Raw genomic sequence first — 20166 nt, 5'->3', positions numbered from 1 at the left:
TGCTATTGTCTTCCTGTCATTTTTCTAGACAAAGCTTGAGCGGTGGATAGTTGAGGGACCTGCTTAAGATCATACAGAAAAAATAATGTAGAGCCTCAATTGGTCCCAATCCTTTTGATTCAAAATGTCACATTCTTCTAGAACACAAAGTAGACGTTTTCCTCTCCCCTGCTTTTCCTGCCACAGCCACACTTCAGCTTCTCAAGGGGACGGGACCAGGTCATTGTCATGAGGTGATCATGGAGCTCGAAATATCTTCAAGCTCTGCAGCTGTGGTCTTGTCAGTTCGAGTGATTCCTGAAAGGCATCTTCTCTGTTTTAGATTTTTCAGTGGAGAGACCTGGTCTCTTACCTCTCTTGAAATACCTTAATAATGAAGGGCTTACTCTGTGCTTATAAACCAACAATTGACCAGAGCGTAGAACAAGAAGATCATAATATTGAAAGAGTAGAGACTAATGATCTTCACTGAAAGACAGTTAATAGCCACAAAAAGGGCTCAAATTATGTTCTACTGAATTCAGTGTTTTATTCTAAAGAACTTCAATAAAAGCCTTTGTTAGTCAAAGTTAAAATTGTCTGATAACTCAAGTAAGCTGTACCTCATCTTTTTGTACTTTACAGAAACATTTATAAAGCATAGTGAGATGTTTGTTTTACCTAAGATTTATTGTATAAAATATGAATATAGTAGCAATTATTTATTTTATCCTATAATACTGAAATCATATTTGGTCTCTCATGGTACAAAAAAGATTCTTATTTTTTAAAATCACAACCACACATTCTAATTCATTATTCGTTGAATCACATATCCATTAATTTAACAAACATTTACTGAGCTCATGTTAGGATACTTACATTTAAAACACTCACAATTAGGCTAAGTAGACAGTTAAGTTAGGCATACATAAAATATGTCATACGTAACACATATATTTCTGTTATAGAAATAACTCAATTGTAATATGTGAAAGCTGTGACTGTGGAAAATGCATGGATTTTAGAGTCAGACCTGGATTCTATTTTTCAGTAAGTCTCTTATTGTGTGAATTCTCTGTTAATCATAAGAATTTGAACATAATTCTATTATAAAAGTATTTCCTGAGCACCTATTCTGTCCATTTGGTCTGGTTTATGTTGCAGTGACAAAAGCCTCAGACACTTGGTGCTAGAAAGCAACCAAGCTTTGTTTCTCAGCCATCTCCCATGTCCATAGCAAGCTGGCTTATTGCCATCCTCACTCGATGACCCAGAATGACAAAGAAGCCACGACCAGGAGTTTGCTGGGTGCAATGGTTGACAACAAATAGGAGAACTCTGGTGGGTCTCACACTAGCAATTCAATGCATGGCTCAGGAATGATACTCAATTTATTAGTTAACACTGTTCTCTTGGCCCAACCCATCACAAGGAGACCCAAAAGGCCTCTCTTACTACAACCCTATAATGGAGGAGAACAGGGAAAATGTGGTAAACAGTGCCACTCATTAATTTCTTTACTAGGAACCAGACTTTGAAATAGATATGGAAGACCTTGCTGTGCCTGGCCCACAGGAGGCATTACATATTTACATACTGTCTTCCTTGTGTTCTTGCCTAGCACTGAACTAACAAATTCGGTGGGAAGCCTAGCAGTTAAGACACTGAGACCTGCTTCCATTGCCCATATCCCTGGCATACATTTGAGAATCCCAGTTCTGTTTCTGTCAGCTGCAGTTTTCTAAAATAGCGGATGGTGCCTTCCGTCTTCCCCAGGGGTAGTCTGGAGTGAATGAAAATAGCCTTCAGGGACATCTTTATTCCTGAGAATTCTTCTTGCCCCTGAGCATTTCTGCTCCTGGAAATCTGACCCTGGTGTCGGTAGCGTCTCTTGGGTCACCTCAGCAACAATAACTGCAATGTGACTGATTGATTGAGGATAGGGAAGCTGAAGCTGGACTAATTTGGGGAGCCAGGTAAGCTCATAAACAGTTACTATTGATGAAGGGTGACTTACTGGCTATTTAAAGACAGCTGGTTTCCATACTGTTCAGCTTTTTTCCTGAATGCACTTGAGGATTCTTTGGTAATGTCTTCTGATTTACCACTTGTCTTTGTTTTTAATATCAAGGAAGAATATAGATTGAAGCAATTGTCTTGGTAGCAACTTTAGTGGTGATGACTGTGGAGTTATTAAAATTTATAGTCATGCTGTTTTTGCAGCTACATTTTGCATTTCTTAGAGAGGCTTATAATATTTGGTTACAAAGAATGTAGAGAGATAGCAACTACCAAATTGTGATAGGAAATCAACCCTGCATAAATTTTTTGGATATATGTTCTGTTTGCTAAAATTTACATTTATTTTCACAATATGTCTTGATGACAGTGCCCACCAAGCCAACTAGGCCTTAGCTCATGACACGACTTTCAATTACACTAATGAGCTGAAAGAAGACTGACATTTTTGTGGATCCAAAATTATCCACAGCGACATGCCAGGTGCTTCACATATCTGTGATCTCCTATAACCCTCACAGCAAGCTTCAGAGGTAACAACTGGCCCCTCTTTCCCTCCACACATCCCTTCAGGAAAGAGAAATCAGAAGTAAAATAACCAGACCAGGGTCATATAGCTTTAAGAGCCATTGCTGTTATTTGAACATTTATTCTAGTGAACCAATTAATTTCTCCAAAAATCAGAGTGTTACATCTGATCAAATGATTGGGTGGTTCCTTCTCCTGCTCTGTTTTATCTCATATATTTATGATGTAATGTTTTATTACTTATAAAGTACCGTCATGTTCATCATATTATATCATCTTTACAACAGCCCTATGAAGTCCATAATGCTGGTATCCTGTCCCTATAGTGTGTTATCAAGAAATGGCTTCAGAAAAATCAAGTAATTTGCCCAAGGTCAGTCAGGTCTGACACCAAAGCCAATGCTTTTGTTCCCTCACATCTTCTCTTTTCTAGACACACGAGCCAGCAGAGTTGATTTGCACGGCAGCTGAGCATGATAGATTCAAGCCTGGGCAACTCTGTGGGTATTTGCCATAAGGCTTCCGTGACTTCTAATGCACTGAAACAAAGCAGTTAGCCACAGATTATAATGCCACTGTGGTCCCATGACAAATGACAAGGAGGTTGCAGTAATGAAATTGTATTACTGCAAATAGAGAGACCACATCTGAGGTCTAGCACAGCCACATTTACCACTGTGGGAAACAAAATGAAACACCCGGGGAAGGGTCTCCACTGACTTTGGCAGTGAGCTAACAGGATTAAGAAGATCTCCCGGAAACAGTGATTACAATGGCAAATGTGTGGCACCTAAGATAAGGACCAAATATTTATTCTGGCAAAGATTAAATCTTTTCTTTTCCTGAATCTAATATGGATCTTGCAGAAAATCTGCCCAAGAATATATCTTGCTGATCAGCCAATTCACTGAGCCAGAATCATACTTTGCCACTGCTGTCGCTGAAAAGCTACAGAATGCTGGTTTAAAGGTCTCCATGCTTCCCCTAAAACTGTTTTCCATCCATGATTAATTAGTGATGTAGGGGTGAATTGAATCACCAGCAGTCCTTTCCATACATCCAGGATTTATGTACTGGTTTCTCACTGAAGAACAGTGGTGCAATAAACAGCCCACATCTGTGGGGTGGGCAGAGGAGTAATGGTGTCTGCAGTTATGGTTTCTTAACTCCTCTAGTACTTCCATTCTGCTAAGCAGGTTATGGCTCACATTATTACAGCCTTGCTTATTTAGGCATGAGGGTAGTGGGCAGTGACACACACATGCCCTTAGAAATAGAATACCAGTTCTCCAAGAGAAAGCAGAAAAGTCACATTGGCATTTCTGAATTCCTTGAGAAATAAGAAGAGAGAATAAAATGGGTAATAGTATTAATTATGGGCATGAAAAGCACAAAAATAACCCATAAGCAGGTTCATTTATCCATGCATCATATTTTAAAGCTAGGTGCTTTCCCTAGTGCAGAGATGTAGATAGTGGTTTCAACAAACAGATTTATGAAATCATGAGTGTGTGTAGTCACAATTTTGGGAGGTACCTGGAACTCTTTTCCCAGAGAACAGAACATGGGAATTGCAGACATCATTTTTTATTCTATACTATGTAATCAGGGCACGAAGGAAATACTGCAGTCCACCCTGTATCTCTGCATCCTTAAATGCTCACAGCCTGCTTTGGTTGGTTGATCATTCTATATTCCTCACTTCTAAGGTCAAGACTCGTTGGTGACTTGTCCATTCTTTTATTGGATACAAGATGAATTGACATACTAAGAGATAAATGGAAACTTGAAGAAAGCCTGCATTTTGGGAAAATAAGTGAAGTGTACCAAACTATATATGGAAACCAGGGTCCCTCCCTCCAGAACACTTAATTTGTTGACTTTAAGTGTAGTAGGTGCTTAATAAATTTTGTATTTATTTAATGAATACATGAATGAATGAGTAAAATAAATGACTAAAGCTGAGCTTCAGTGAAACTCTTTTCTATATCTTGATTTATATGGATTCTGGACTTCTTTTCTCACATTCTTCTTTTTCTCTTCCTCCTCCTCCTGGTTTTTCTCCTTCTCTTCTTTCTCCTTCTTCTTCTTGAATAAAAAAATAGACGATAACAAAGGATCATGAACTAATACTGTGAATCAGTCTTATAGAATGTCAGAATTACTACTGATACGGTTTGGCTGTGTCCCCACCCAAATCTCATCTTGAATTGTAGTTCCCATAATTCCAATGTGTTGTGGGAGGGACCCGGTGGGAGGTAATTGACTCATAGGGGCAGTTACCTCCATGTTGTTCTCATGATAGTGAGTGAGTTCTCATGACATCTGATGGTTTTATGAGGGGGTTTTCCTCTTTTGCTCAGCACTTCTCCTTCCTGCTGCCATGTGAAGAAGGATGTGTTTGCTTTCCAGACCTCCACAGCCATGCTAAACTACTAAATTTTATTATCCTTGAATGCCCAACATACTGCCAATAATTTGGAAAACTAGAGAAATTGAGCAAGATGTCTCCCTTCTCTCCTTACACATGCCTCCAACACCCTGCAATGCTATAATGGCTTTCCAAGAGCTTAAAAGAGGCTGATTATATTTGAACAGTAAGGTTACATTTATTTCATGTCTCATTATGAATACTATTTCCAGCTTTTAGTCATAATGAATTATTAGAGAAGAGTCAGAGTTTTAATAGCATTATTATGTATGCTTCGTGTTTTAGTGCACTTCCCAGGAGGTTGGTGATATCACCACTACCATCACAATTTGCATCATTATTATCTGTATTAGTCCATTCTCACATTGCTATAAAGAAATACCTGAGAATGAGTACTTTATAAAGAAAAGAGTTTTTAATTGGCTCACAGTTCGGCAGGATGTATAGGAAGCATAGCAGCATCTACTTCAGGGGAGGCCTCAGGGAGCTTCCAATCATGGTAAATAGGGGAGGAGGAGTCTCACATGACAGGAGCAGGAACAAGAGAGACACAGGGAAGTTGCCACACACTTTAAACAACCAGATCTCATAAGAACTCACTATCACAAGAACAGGACCAAGGGAATGGTACTAAAACATTCATGAGAAATTGTCTCCAGGATCTAATCACCTCCCACCAGGCCTCATCTCCAACACCGGGGATTACAACTGAACATGAGATTTGGGTGGGGACACATCCAAACCATATGTTTTCTTCATTGTCATAGTGTTACTCGTATCAAGTTCATTGCAATTTCCCTTCTGACAAGTCTTTAGTGGCCACAGAGGTTCTCTTCTGCTGTGTTGCATAAGCTCTGGTCTTGAATATATGTCTCTTTGGATTAATCTGAGGAGTAGGGCTACAAGTATGGGAAGCATGGCAGCTACCTAATTCTGAAAATTCTAGGTCAGTTTCACTAGCCTCTATTGGGGTTACCTTTTCTATGTGGTTTGGAACTGCAGAACATTTATGTGCGTGTATATGTGCGTGTGTGTGTGTATATACATATATCCAGCTCCTCTGACATTGGCTCCTAACCATTCTGTACCCTTTCCCTTTGCCTTGATTGCATGAAACTATGCTGACAAGTTCATACATATTTCTACTTTAATTGTAAATCTGAATTAATAAATGATTTAAGGTCTGGTGTCTTACTGTCCTCTCTTAGTAAACAGGCCTAATTCATCTCACAGAAATAAACTTTGCATTGTCATGGCATAGCTACTAGGTAGTTCCAGGCCTGATATGCATTGAGGGGAATTGAATGATGTAACCTGTGCAGTACAGCCTGTGAGAGAAATTTGGGTGGTTTATGCCATTGGTTTTTATGTTCAGGATGAAAACTCATGGAGAAATATAGAATACTATTATTATCTTCATGCTGACAGCTCCCTCTGGGCACCTACAGGTTTATTGCTGGTTGGAGAATCAAGTTTAAAGGGAGATAACTTCGTGGTTGGTGATAACTATGCCTTTTGTGTTTCTTTATTATAGGAACAGGGGAAAATTGGAGTTGTCTTCAATATTGGCACAGTTGACATCTCCATCAAAGAGGAAAGAACCCCTGTAAATGATGGCAAATACCATGTGGTACGCTTCACCAGGAATGGCGGCAATGCCACGCTGCAAGTGGACAACTGGCCAGTGAATGAACATTATCCTACAGGTACATGTTGTTCGCTCAATGGTCCTACTCTTTTTGACGCTCCCATTCTCACTTTTCAGTGGTGATTTTTCTCATGACTATCACCAAATTCTAAAACACTGAGTGAAGTACGCATTCATGATTTTTTTTTTTGTATGAGAAGATAAGTTATCTCTTTAGGACTTGATCCAGTATAGGGAGCTTCTGGAGACTTTACCAACTATGCACTGGACACTTTTTGTCAACCTTTGACTGATACAGCCTGACTGGCTCATACCAAAGACAGTTACTGTAGATTTTGCAGGGCCTGTAGATGAGGAGCAGTGAAGGGAAGGATCATCTCTATCATGAGCTAGTGTCGATAATCATAAGATGCTCCATTTGAGACTCAGACTTTGTGGTGCCATTTAGTTGGGTGCAGTTGAAGGTGCAGATGCCACACAGAGACTCTGAAAAGACATTTACTGAACTTGAAGACACAGATCAAGTCATGGTAACAGTGAGAGAAAAACTTAAGGGTGGATTCGTATTCATTTGGTGGACTTTGCTAGTTTTTGTTTTCTCACTTACCCTAAGCTGTCTTGATATTCAAAGGGTGGTCCTAGTAGTCATTTTAATAGCAAGCATGCTGGTGTGGCAGGAAAAGGGGTTAATCATCTGTTTAAATTTTACAGTCAAGAAACATTCAGCAACAAATTCCCAGAGCCAGATGGCTGGATCAAGGACAATGAGAGAAGAGGTTGCCTTGCTTAAAAGAGATCATTCAAATGATCCCTCAGCTTTCCCTCTTGCCTCTCACTTCTCCCAGGAAAAGTCCTGAGTGCTGATCATAAAAGTGCCAGGAATGGAAGGGACAACCCTTCAGCAAAGGGCCGTTGCTCCACAATTGCACGGTCACCTGATGGATGCAAGAGAATAGTCAGAATATTGCACTTCTCACTAATGTGGGCATGAAGTGATGTGCAACTCTCTATCCTACACACCAAACTCCCCACAATGTTCTCACCACTTGTCTCTAACTTCCGTTACAGTGAGATGGGCACAATAACAGGGAAGTCTGAAGCACATTTTCACACATCTAAAAGCCATTAGCTAATCATGGTTATGCTTGTGAGAAATATACAAAGTAAATTTGCCTATTTGTAGGCCAAGACTTTTGAATGGCTTGAAGGCTGTGATTGTATCTCCACACCTAACTCAGCATTAATTTTCTTCTTTAAAAGCCTAGCAGAAGTATCTGCACTGTTGGGTTGTTCCCTAATAGCTAGAGCCCGGCTATATCTTTTTAAGAATTGTAAGAGCATCTGGAAACAGCATGCAAGACCCCCAAGGTACTGAGGCAAAAAGCTCCACCCACTATTAATTTGCCATCTCAGTTTCCATAAAACAGTCAGCTCAGCCATTGCCGGGGGCGGGGGGCGGTGGTCACAGAACTTCTTAGATCAGCCATTGCTGGGGGTCTCAGAATTTCTTAGATTAAGGCACAAAATGCCCTTATGAAGTTATCTTTGAGTATTTGAAGAAAGCCAAATTTATTAACAGCTTCTATGAATTTTTATGATTCAAATTCACTATACACTAATAGACTTAATTTTTAAATGCTTCTTCCTTAATCCCTGATGGATGGGGGAGAGGGCGAAGGGAATAAAAACAGCCCAAATCTTAAAAGCTGTTCATAGGCTCATAGAAAAAAATCAGTCTCTCTCTCCGTATGTGTTATCCTTGGCCTCGCTAGCGCTGCTGAAGGGTTTGTTGTGTTTCTGTTAGGAATTTCAAAGATTTCTAAATTGATGTTAACCACTTGCCTTGAGCCAATATAGAATCTACAAGTTTGCTGCCAGCAATGAGAAGGCTCTTTAGTGGTCATTTTAAAGCCACAGCTATGTTAAGAAAACCGGAGACTCTTGCTGTGCGCCTATCTTTTTGTGTCTTTAGTTCCAAATTATGGGTTGCTTCCTATATGTTTTCAAAACAGAATAAACCTTTCTTTAATAGCAAAGCTTCCTCCTGAAAACTATTATTATAGTTGGAAACCCTTATTTAGTAACAATACGTGTTGTTATTACAGGACAGGGTACAGTATAGCATTTCTAAGTATGGGCCTTGGAGTCAACTGGCTAGAGTTGGGATCTTGGTTTCATCACCTGTGAGTCTAAGGCAGTTGGATTAAGACCTTGAAATGTCCTAAGCATTGAAATATTTGGTGCCTCTCCCCACATGTAATTCAAAATACAGTAACACTGAACCATAAAATAAGTGTAAGAATTTCTAGGAGGTTTTATTTTTCTCCTCTGATGACTTCTGTAATGCTTTCAAAATATATTAGATTCTTTCTTCCCAAATTCTCATTTTGTACTTTCTCTGTTTTGTTGTTCTTTAAGAAGATGTTCATTCTTCTCCTTGAGCCTGTTTCCTAGTCTGGATAACCAGGGTAATGATAATACCTGGTAAATGTGAAGATTAAGTGAGTTGGCTACATGTGTAATGCTGGGACAATTAAATCAATCCTCAATAAATGTTAGCTGTGAGATTTACCAAACATTTGGCTAGCATTTTAAATTAGGACATATTTTTGAATACAGATTTCTTCATTTTGACGTAAAATGCCCTATAAATTGGATAGGGTAGATGCTTTTTATTCTCCATTTGAAATAAAAACAGAGACCCAAGGAGGTGCTATGTCCTTCCTAAGGTCACATAGCAAGTGAAGGAAGAACTAGGACCAGATTTTTCTGTCTCCAATTGGGCACAATTTTCACTATTGCTCCCCCAGAGAATTGGGGGATGTTCTGAAAAATGCATAGCTAGAAATGAGCATTTTTTCTTCTTGTGTCATCTTAGATTTATTTCTTTCTTTAAAGAAGTGTCATATCTCAAAGGTCACTTCCAATGATCACATAAAGGTGGTTATTGTGAGGTGTGGAGTTCAAAATTCTCATTTAAAAGTTTTATTGGCACCAGTGATCCCAAGTTGTCCTCCTTACAACAATGGCAATGTGCTCCCATGAAGCAGTTGAAAGAATACCGAGTATTTAAAGGAGCTATCCCCTTACCTCGCTGCCTCGATTAAAAAGTTGTGTGATATACTAGATTGAGTTTTATGTTCCGCTATGCCAAGACTTCCTAGGAGCAGCTCACTTTTTTGAGCCTTGGATACCTTATTTTCTCTCCTGTCTGCTTCCCTGTGCTATTAAAAGGATCAATTTAACTATTAATAATTTAAAATATCATGAGAACAATCTGGCAATGTTTAATTTATTTTAAATCATAAGATCAAAATGCCCGGTGTCTGGCCATCAAACAACCAAGCCATCAACCTGGCGAGGCAGTCTTGACACAGTTTCTACAAAAATGTGTCCTCTTGTTTTCCAAAGTCATTCTAATCGATAATAGTAGGTTTAGAAATCATCAAGGGTTTAGTCTCACTACCCACTTATTACTAATGTTTAAACATTGAAGACATACAGAGTAGCTCCTATGGAAGATTTACGTAAGTTATCTTACTCGGAGACCATGCTCTCGGGGAATTGTTCCTGCCTACCAGGTCTGAATGAGTCAGCTGTGCACCAGGATGAATGGGTCATGTCCACAATCTTCTCATGGGCATTTATGGGGCTCTACTGAAACATCCCACCGTGAAATATTTAGAACCCAGCTGGGCACAGGGCATGTAGCATTGGCTCTTTGTGAATCAGGGAGGATACAGAATGAAAATAGTTCTATAGCAATCCGAATCTTATATCACTAAATTCTGGGAGATAGAACTCAAAAGCAACTTCTTTCTTTGAACCTGAAAATAGAAAAGCTAAGAAACAGGAGAGTGAAATAAAAGAAGGATCAGCCCGGAGCTATCATCCAGGCACTGACAAATGTCCCTTATAAAGTCTCTGATTGTTGTCCCTATACAATGCGGTGGTAGGAACAAGGGAGGGGAGGTGAAAGGTGACTTGAGTATGAGGAATTAATTTTAGCCACAGCTCTAGGCCTCCTGGAAGGCTGAGCTGACTGGGATTGTTCAATATCTTCTCTCTGCTGTGAGTGGGTGGCCGGTGGTACTGTCACTGCTGTAAGACCCCAGAGCATGGTCCAGTAAAGGCTTTTCCAGTCCTATCTAGGCTTCCTGGGAAATGCAGATGATATGCAGCTTCAATCTTTGCATGCCAGGGGGTGCTGAGGAGAGCAGGGTCTCAAGTAGCTTTTTTCTTGATATTGCATACCAACTCAGCTGAAGTGCTCTTCACAGAATTCCTCTTCTTCAGTCTTTAAAATGCACACGAATGACCTACGTTTAAATCCTATTTGACCATCCAACTTAGAACATGAAAAAGAGGTAAAAGTCGCTCCCTTTCAAGGGAGCGACTACATTAGAAAACTCTCTTTAATTTGAGTTTGTCAAATTCCATGGAACCTTGTTTTTATAGGGATTGAAAGAGAAAACATTATAGTACTTACTGATGATCAAAATACCTTCATATACATTATTACATTTGAGCCTCTCTCCATCCTGTGAAGGACAGGGTTTGGTATTATTACTCCTGCCATACCCATTTTAAGGTTACATTATTAAGGCTCTGAAAGGCTAAATAAATTTCCCAGTGTCACACAGCTTAAGTAGCAGAGCCAACACTTTTCTATCCTGATCCTCTGCACAACTTCAAACTTTCTGCTCACTTTCCTATTGCTCAGAGCCATGGTTTTACTAATAATGACAGTATTTCTTCTTGTAAAAACATATTCCCAAATGGAAATCTCTGCCTGGAGTAGTCTAGTTAGTAAGGTCTTTCAACCTATTGACATTTGGGACTGGACACAGCTTTGCTGTTGGTGTGTAAGGGATGGGGAGGGCTACTGTTTTGCGCATTGTAGGATGTTTAGCAGCATCCATGACTTTTATCCCCTGGATGCCACTATCATGTTTCCACAAGTGCCAAATACCCTCTGGGCACCAAAATCACCCCCATTTTAGAGCCACTGACTTAGAGAAAGTTTGCAATATATTTTGTTGTAAATGCTCATCATGTTTTTGTAATTTAGACAGTATACATGGGTATAAGAAAGATTTTTTTTTTTTTTGGTCCACATCTCATCCTAAATTATTGAGACTTTAAAGGATTAAAAACAAGTCTATGTACTTGACATGATGCTGAAATTTCTCAGGCCTTGGGTTTTCATTAACTCCTAGCCAGGAGGTTTTCTTTCCTTTTCTTTATGTCTTTGCCTGCAAACATTTGAGGCCTTGCCAGATTTGAAGCATGCATTAAAACAAGCCCCATCAACCTGCTCATTCATCCGTTCAGGACTAGCGTTGCTTTCAGTTCAACAGGGGGAAAAACAGAGAGAGCAGAGTCCTGCAGAGGGAATAAGAAGTATAAATACAATCAAGAGGGAAAGCCATATTTGAACAAGGTTTCAGGACTACAGAGATATAAGGGAAACTAGAGAAAGCCTCACTTAATGAATGTGTTTGAACACTGTGAGGAACATTTTAAAACCATCTTATAAATAAATTGCTCTGACATTCAGTCACAAAATGTATCAGTTAATCACTCAAACTAGTGTATCCTGAATATTCGCACTGCTAAATAGTCATCCTTTTCAATTTGTCAGGAACGAATTAGGATTCACATGTTTGTGAGTTTCTATTTCCAAGGGAATTTCCACATTATGCAGTTTGTCTTTGGTTAACAAAAATGTTTTAAAAGGATGTTTTCAATAGGCACTTATATATACATATTTATGTAAAGTAATGGTCTGCAACCTGGCTGAAATTGACAATCCCCTGGGAAGTTTAAGAACTTGTCAGTGCTTGGGCACTGGTCTCAGGTCATCTAATTTAACTGCTCTGGAGTGTGGTCCATGGATCAGCAGCATCAGCTTCCCCCGGGAGCTTGTTAAAAATGCACACTCTCAGGCACCACCCCATACCTGCAAAATCAGAATCTGCATTTTAACAAGATCCCCAAGTGCTATGAGTACATTGTTTGTTTTTTGTTTTTCTAACAAAATCTCCTAAAGTGATTCTCTTTGTAGCTAAATTTGACATTCACTGATATGTAGAAGCTAAAAAATATGCCTTTTTTTCTTCTTTCAGACTGACTAGCGGTACTATTCAATATGGTAGCCACTAACCATAGGTTGCTATTGAGCTGTGTGGCTGGTATGATGGAGATTCTGAAATTTTTGTTTTATTATGTAATTATTATGTCCCAGGCACTGAAGGCTTTAAATGCATTTCTCATTCAATCCTCACTCCAACACGATGAGGCTGTAGGTTAGAGGCTAGTATTAGCCAGTGCAGGGCTACAATATACCATCATCTTTTATTTCCTTTTATGTGTTTTCTGTCATGCAAATGATGGGCATTTACCTTCATGTACCTTCTGAACTCATCTAATGAGTTCTGATATTATACAATCACAGCGATAACAACTCCACCCTATCCAAGCAGCTGTTGGAGAGGCATTCGAGGGTGATGATAAAGCATAAGAGTTTTGGAGTCAGACTTTCTGGGTGTAACCAAGGGCCCCTGGCCCTATCACTTGCCAGCTTGCCCACGACCTTGAGAAGGTTCCCATTGTCCAGTTTCTCTATGCTTTGATCTCCATGATCACATATATGCATTTTCTCCCATTAAAACCAAGTGAATGCTCAGATTGACATTACTATAGGACACTTCACAAAAGAAAGAAAGTACTGGCTAGTGGTATGTTTCCTAAACACACATGACAAACTACCCTTTCTTAAGCTATATTTGTATGCTCTGACAGTATGGCTATGGTGCAAATCTGTCAACAAGCTTGCCCCTAAGAAGCCTGTTATATAACCTATAAAATGGGGATTGTGTTCATTGCTCTTAGAAAGTGGAAAGTTCTTTGAATACCTTAAAGCATTGCATGAATGATAATTGTAGCTGCAGGTGTTTTGTCTGGATTATCTACCACCTGTATACATTTTAGGACCTTTTTTTTTTTTTTTAATCTTGAGAAGACTTTCTACACTGAAGTTTACTTATGAAAGGTGAAAATAGGAGACTAAGAGATTTTGCATCTTGCTTTCTTATCCTTCATGGAGAATTCCACAATAGTAGAAATGGTTCCAAAGTGAGAGACATGTGCACTGAATAAACATTCTGTCCCAGAGGTGTAGAAAGTGGCAGATCGTGCCGTTCACCGTCTCTCAGCCAAACTCACCCAGGTGGTGATGGCTGCCATTTGCCGAACATTTATGACATACTCCCCACTTCATGGGCGGTATTCTACTTAGTCTTGAAACCACCCATTAGGACAGTGTTGATCTTATTCCCATTTTTTAAGATTAGGAACAGTCTATGAGAGTGTAGCTTAGTTTGGGAAATGCTGGTCAACCCAGGACCATCTGACTTAAGAGTCTTAACGTTTAATCACACTCTGCTCCTTCCTTAGATTCTCGTAAACACCCTGGAACAGTTGCATCTCCTAGAAATTCTGGGTTTAACTCAAATCTTGACAATTTAGAATTTTTCTCCCAAGTTAAATTATAGAATTCTCCCCTCCAGTGAAATCTCTAATTTCTGCCCAGTCTAGAAGTCAGCATTTCCTTGGGCACCTATACACATTTGGCTTTATCTAGATCATCGATGTGGCCTCTGGAAGCCTTGTCAGCCTCTTTCTTTTTGTTATCTTGTTTTACCTTCTAGTGCCATATCTATGCAAAAAAGAAAGAACTTTTAAATGAAGGTTTGTTTTGCCATTTAACAGTCTTGCTTGGGGCGTGAGAGAGTGGCAAGAAGGTGCTTAGTATTTCTTTTTAATTTAATTTTTGTTTTATCAAGGAAACCTCCTTTCTTCTTTGTGAATTCCCAGCCACAAGATAAATAGTCTTGTATCCTATAAGTTAAGTACAATTACTGCTATCAAACCTAGATACTTTTTCTCTCTTCCATAAATGTCTCTAAGAAGCTGATAAGCATTTCAAGGCAAACTGAAGCTTGGACTAATGCTAAAATCAAACAAAACCACCCAGCAGACAAAGAGACCAGATAGAAATATATAAAACAGTTGAGGTGGTGGGAACACATGGACACAGGGCACATAGAAACTTGCCCCCAAATCATTAAGTTAATACATAGCTCAAGGTTATTTATAAAGGAATTAACATATACAAAGGAGCTTTTTATAATTGTGAGGATTTACATCAGATAATAATAAACTAAATGTATTGTTTATCTATAATTCACTTGTAAACAGGGCAATGCTTTTGGTCTACAGGTCTGTTGAGCAAAAGAATAATTTTGCTGAAACCTTTTGTAGGACTTTATAGGATGCACATTTGAGTCTGGGTCCTGGTTTACATTTTCCCCATTTTTAGTAGACTATCTTGGGATTTAAAGAAGAAGTTAGAATTTTAAAAATTAGAAAGCACATCATATTTTGCCGTATGTTAAATATTATAAATATTATAATCTAGGGACTCAGTAAAATGCATAATTACAAATTTGAGGGTCACTTCTAGGTATGATTTAACTAGGAATGTAAGATGAAGAATTTCTTGATTTCCATCCATAATGAATCTATTTTTATTGAATAATATCCTTGAAATAATACTTTCAAGATTAGAAATACAGTGTCATCACACTTTATAGGATTTTTAAATTATACTTATTTGAAATAGTATGACATAAATAAAAACATTGATAACATCTCCCTCTATGTGAGGCATCAGTGACAACATATATTCTTCTGAATTGAAACAATCATCAAATATTGCATAATTTCAAAGCTGGTTAGTGAATTACAAGTTTTGTTTTCCCTATTGTCACATGGAAGCTCTAGTTTAAGCAGTTAATAAATACAAATTCTGGCCTGCAGAAGTTGTCTTTAATTATGAAAACTTAGAATTATTATCCCAGCCATAAAATACAATTACCCTGTAATGTTTTTCCTCTGCCCCAGAGCTGGCCGAACACCAAGTGTCCTACCATCCGTGCAAGAGCATAGTTTAGTTTAGTTTTATTTATAGGAAAAGTTTCCAAGTTCCAGTCTCTTCAATTTACATTTTTCACAAGGTTGCAGAGCCTCTCTAGTTACTTAAAGTCTAAAAAGAACACTGAGCTTCTTTGAGAAAGGTGGTACATAAATATCCAATAATAATAATATATATTCACATACAGTATGTCATTTATACTTCTGTAAAGCAGAGAAGGTAATGAAAGGTTCTCTATACTGTAAATCACTCAATCGATTGTAATCATATTGCAGCTCATCTCAAAGAGATAAAGAGCTTCCACTCCTCTAAAATCCCTGTCAATATCCCAGCAGGCTGAAGAGAGAGGAAAGGAGGTCAGAAGAGGAAGGAGGGAATGAGTCAAGGACAAAGAGGCACTTTTAGTCTTCAGTTCACGGAGTTAACATGAATTTGATTGGATTCCCAGTGAAATTTACAGTTTTCTCCTTAGGATGCATTTCTTTTCCACATGGTACTTTTAATAGCCTTTCAGTAAGTCCCTGATGCTCTGTGTTGGTCTTGATGGCATAGTTTACTAAGTGCCAAAGGTAGATATATAGTACTGCATAAGAAGACTTAGGGACAAAGTTGATAAGTAGCAAATGTCAATTCAACAGAAGTTAAATGCTGAAGTGAAATGTATATCAAACAATAGAAGTGAATTGATTATGGGCTAGCAAAAAAATTATATTGCACTTTCAAATGGCAGAAACACTGTAAAAGCCTTTTTACTAACTGCCGTTGCCTTTAACGTAGTAGAGGGATTCCCCTATCCTCATCACCGGGGCAGCTCTGAGTGGAGCCACTTCTTTACGCATTTATTCATTCACCTTCATTCACTATTCAACAAATATTTGTTATTTGTTCCACATCTACTTTATATGTGAATTCATTCTAGGTTATGGGTATATGGTGAAAAATAAAACACAGCTCCTGACCTCAAGGATCCTCAAGTGTAGTTGAAGAGAAATACAAGTACCCAAGGAAGACATTTTAATACCTAAATTTTATTTAGCAGTTATTAATTGCCAGGTAGGGTACTGGGTTCTTGCATTAAGTCTTTGCAGTAGCCCTAAGGGATAGATATTACTGTTATCATCATTTTACAAATGAGAATCTAGAGTTTCTCCCAGGGTCAAGCTAGCACATGAATACCTGGAACTGAAGCCTGTATGTCTTGGAAGGCAAACCCAAAGCTCCCATACACTGCACTATCTTGAACCTACAATTCCACAAAGTGAAAGAAGGTGCTACTATTTGCTACTATTGAGGTGAGATCCAAGTTCAGTAGCGGGCAGACGTAAGTGCCTGATGGAGCCTGAAGACCAGACAGGGGCTAGTGTGGAATATAATTTGGGATGTGACCTTGAATTATCTGGAACAATGCCAATAAGCTATGCTCCCCTATCTAGTGTGAAAGATGACATGACAACATATGGCTTTCACACTGAGGAAATTAATGGTCATGGAATTCTTTCTTTTACTTAAAAAATTTTTTTACAGTTTTATTGAGGGATGATTGATAGGCAAAAAATCCTACACATACTTAATATACACAATTTGATGAGTTTAGACATGTGTGTACACCTGTGATACCTTCAACACAGTCAATAAAATAAAGACATTCATCATATCTTACTGTACTTAGTGTCATCTCCCCAGTGGCCCCAAGGCAGAAGTATTAATCTCCCTCGTTTATGGATGAGTAAACCAAGGTTCAGGGAGGTTGCGCACATTTGCTGTGGTCACTGTCCACCAAGGATCAACTCTGAGATTCCACACAGATTTCTTTGACCTCACACCCTAATCGCCATGTTACCCACTCCACTTTTCCAATGTCTTCCAGGAGCACTCCAGTTTGCATCATCGACAGAGCTCAAATTCACTTGGTTGACAGATATAAATTCACATGCAAATGTACTATTATTTCCTACATCCCAGTGCATGCAGAACATTCTGTAATCCCATTATTAAATGTTTACTAGAAATGTGCTTCTGCCTGATGCACAATTGCCAGCCTCAATGTTTAATTAAACTAGATTTGTTTTCATTTTAATCACATTAGAGAAATGTGTTTTTCTCAGAGTTCAGTGGTGAAATCTTCATTCTAAATGCCTCCAAGTAACTGAAAACTGTATATCCCAGAGGAAGGGATGAGGGTATTACAACCTATCCTTACATAAAATATTTTAGGGTAACAATATTAATTGATAACAGGTAAGACTGGGGTACACTATTTGTTTTTGCATCATCATAGCATCCTGGAAAAGGGTTCTATTATTATTACCATTTTAGAGATGAGGAAACTAAGTCTGAGTGGTTAAGTAACACACTCCAGTGTTGCACAACTAGTAGGTGGCAGAACCAACATTTGGATGTAGACAGGGAAACCCTGATACCTTTATTTACATTAGGGATCATCAAACCTTTTCCCCCAAAGGCCAAATAGCAAGTAGCATAGGCTTTGGAAACCTATGTTATAAATATATTTAGATATTTAATAAACTTCAATATTTTATTAATATAAATATGATAGGATTTGCGTGATCTTTGTTGCAGTTATTCCACTCTGCTGTTATAATGCAAAACCTACTATAGACAATACATAAATGAATAGGCACAGCTGTATTCTAATGAAACTTGCTTTACAAAAACAAGCTGTGATGAGTCACATTTGCCCATTAGGTGTAGTTGGGGGACCCCGATTGAAATCACGGATAGTTGGAAGCCTACAGCTTCAAAAGCATTTGGAAGCCTACAGTTTTTACTAATCCATCAGCTTTATTTTTTGAATTGTCTTATCTGTTTGGAATAAAGGGAACAAGAGAATCTCTAAGTGGATGAGTTAAATCCCTAGAGAGACAGAGAATAGTACTACCATGTAGGGTGACATAGACCTACTGGTGAAGTTGATTCAGGGTAAAGATAGAAAGAGATATAATACATAAGAGGGACAGGCACTCCATTTACCTGTAGTTAAAAATGACAACAAAACAGCTAAATACCATTTTTCTCATTCAACACCAAAGACACGGATTCCATTCTAGCTTCATTTATATTTTACCATACCTTGCCTAGAACAAGATTTGAAGATGACAAACAGAAAGCATTGTTTCTTTACTTCTGTTACTTCTCTTTAGTAGCTGTGGTGATTTAAATATACCCCTCTCTCCTAAAAAAAAAATAGTGCATACTTTTCTTTTAAAGTTGAGAATTATGATTAGCCGCCCTAGCGTAGTTCTCATAGCCCTTATGCATAAAGATGCCAGTTGATGCCTAGCATTGATCTTTTCTCCTACCCACTCCCTGATATGTCTGTCTTCTGAGTCTGAGAGAGCATTCCCTTCATTATCTCAGCATTGGTTGTCCCTATCTTGCTGCTGAGAGCTTCCTGCTTGAGCTTCAATTCCATTCTCAAGCCATTGATCTGATGTTCTGAGGATGGACTAGCCCACTTGAGAGGTGGCTCAGCCCACTTCATGCTATTGAGTTTTAGAGATTTTAGAATTAGATCCTCTATTTATTAAAGCAGCAAGACCAGGCTATCAGTTTTTATAGATGTGCAGATGCCTAAAAGCATGTAGTGTTTAAAATAAATTTTGACCTACAGTCTCCTATTCCCCACTACCCCTGGTAAGCACCATTTTACTTTCTTTTTCTTTGTATTTCCTTCATTTTTTTTTGTTTTGTTTTTTGTTTTTTGGATTCCAGATGTAAGTGAGATCGTGTAGTATTTTTTTTTTTTCTGTACAAGGCTATAAAGGATGAATAAGTCTAGAGATCTAATGTACAGCACAAGGACTATATTTAATAATATCGTATTCGTATTATATATTGATAATTTGCCAAGAGAGTAGATTTGAGGCATTCATACCACAAAGAAGAAAGAAAGGCAAGAGAGAGAAACGCTCACTATATGAGATGATATGTATGTAACTTTGCTTGACTAGGGTCATTTCACTGTTTATATGTATATCAAGATTAAGTATACCAAAACAGCATATATACCTTAAATATATACATTTTTTTTTTAAAGCCAAACTAAGGCACACTGGGTTTTTATTTACAAAATAGGGAGCCCCTTCACAGTTTGCTGACCTCAGTTTTGACTCCAGTTAAGTTATCAAAGTTCTAACTACCAGAATAGAAAGTATATACTGCCAGATGTGGCCCTATAGTACAAGAACAGTGGTCACAGTTTTCTTAATCCTCTTTTAAGAAGGAAAGAAACATAGTAGGTAACCAGTAAATATTAAACTGTACAACTTAGGTTTTGGGAGCTTTCTGACTTCAATGACTGCATATACACAACAAAAATATAAGTTGTTATACAGCATCCTTGACAAGCATTGACTATAAATAATTCACTTTTATAACAAAAGAAAAATATCATTTGCTACAAAACTTTTAAGCTTTTACTTTAGAAATGTTTCTTTATTGGAACAAATAAGATTTTATTGAAATATTTTTTTGGCCGGGCACGGTGGCTCAAGCCTGTAATCCCAGCACTTTGGGAGGCCGAGACGGGTGGATCACGAG

The 20166-nt window shown here is 38.3% G+C and overlaps 1 protein-coding gene across 8 annotated transcripts in view; it reads left to right on the top strand.

Annotated features, from left to right (window-relative positions):
- Positions 1 to 20166, top strand: part of NRXN3 (neurexin 3) — a 1617581-nt gene that overhangs the window by 1416289 nt on the left and 181126 nt on the right. For all 8 annotated transcript variants that reach the window (XM_023185084.2, XM_023185075.2, XM_023185055.2 and 5 more), the window contains one exon: positions 6495 to 6666. In XM_023185084.2, coding sequence (XP_023040852.1) covers positions 6495 to 6666 — 172 coding nt within the window. The remainder of the gene's footprint in view (positions 1 to 6494; positions 6667 to 20166) is intronic.

The sequence above is a fragment of the Piliocolobus tephrosceles genome, chromosome 6, assembly GCF_002776525.5.
Source record: "Piliocolobus tephrosceles isolate RC106 chromosome 6, ASM277652v3, whole genome shotgun sequence".
Classification (NCBI taxonomy): Eukaryota; Metazoa; Chordata; class Mammalia; order Primates; family Cercopithecidae; genus Piliocolobus; species Piliocolobus tephrosceles.
This window is presented reverse-complemented; position numbering and strand designations above follow the sequence as displayed.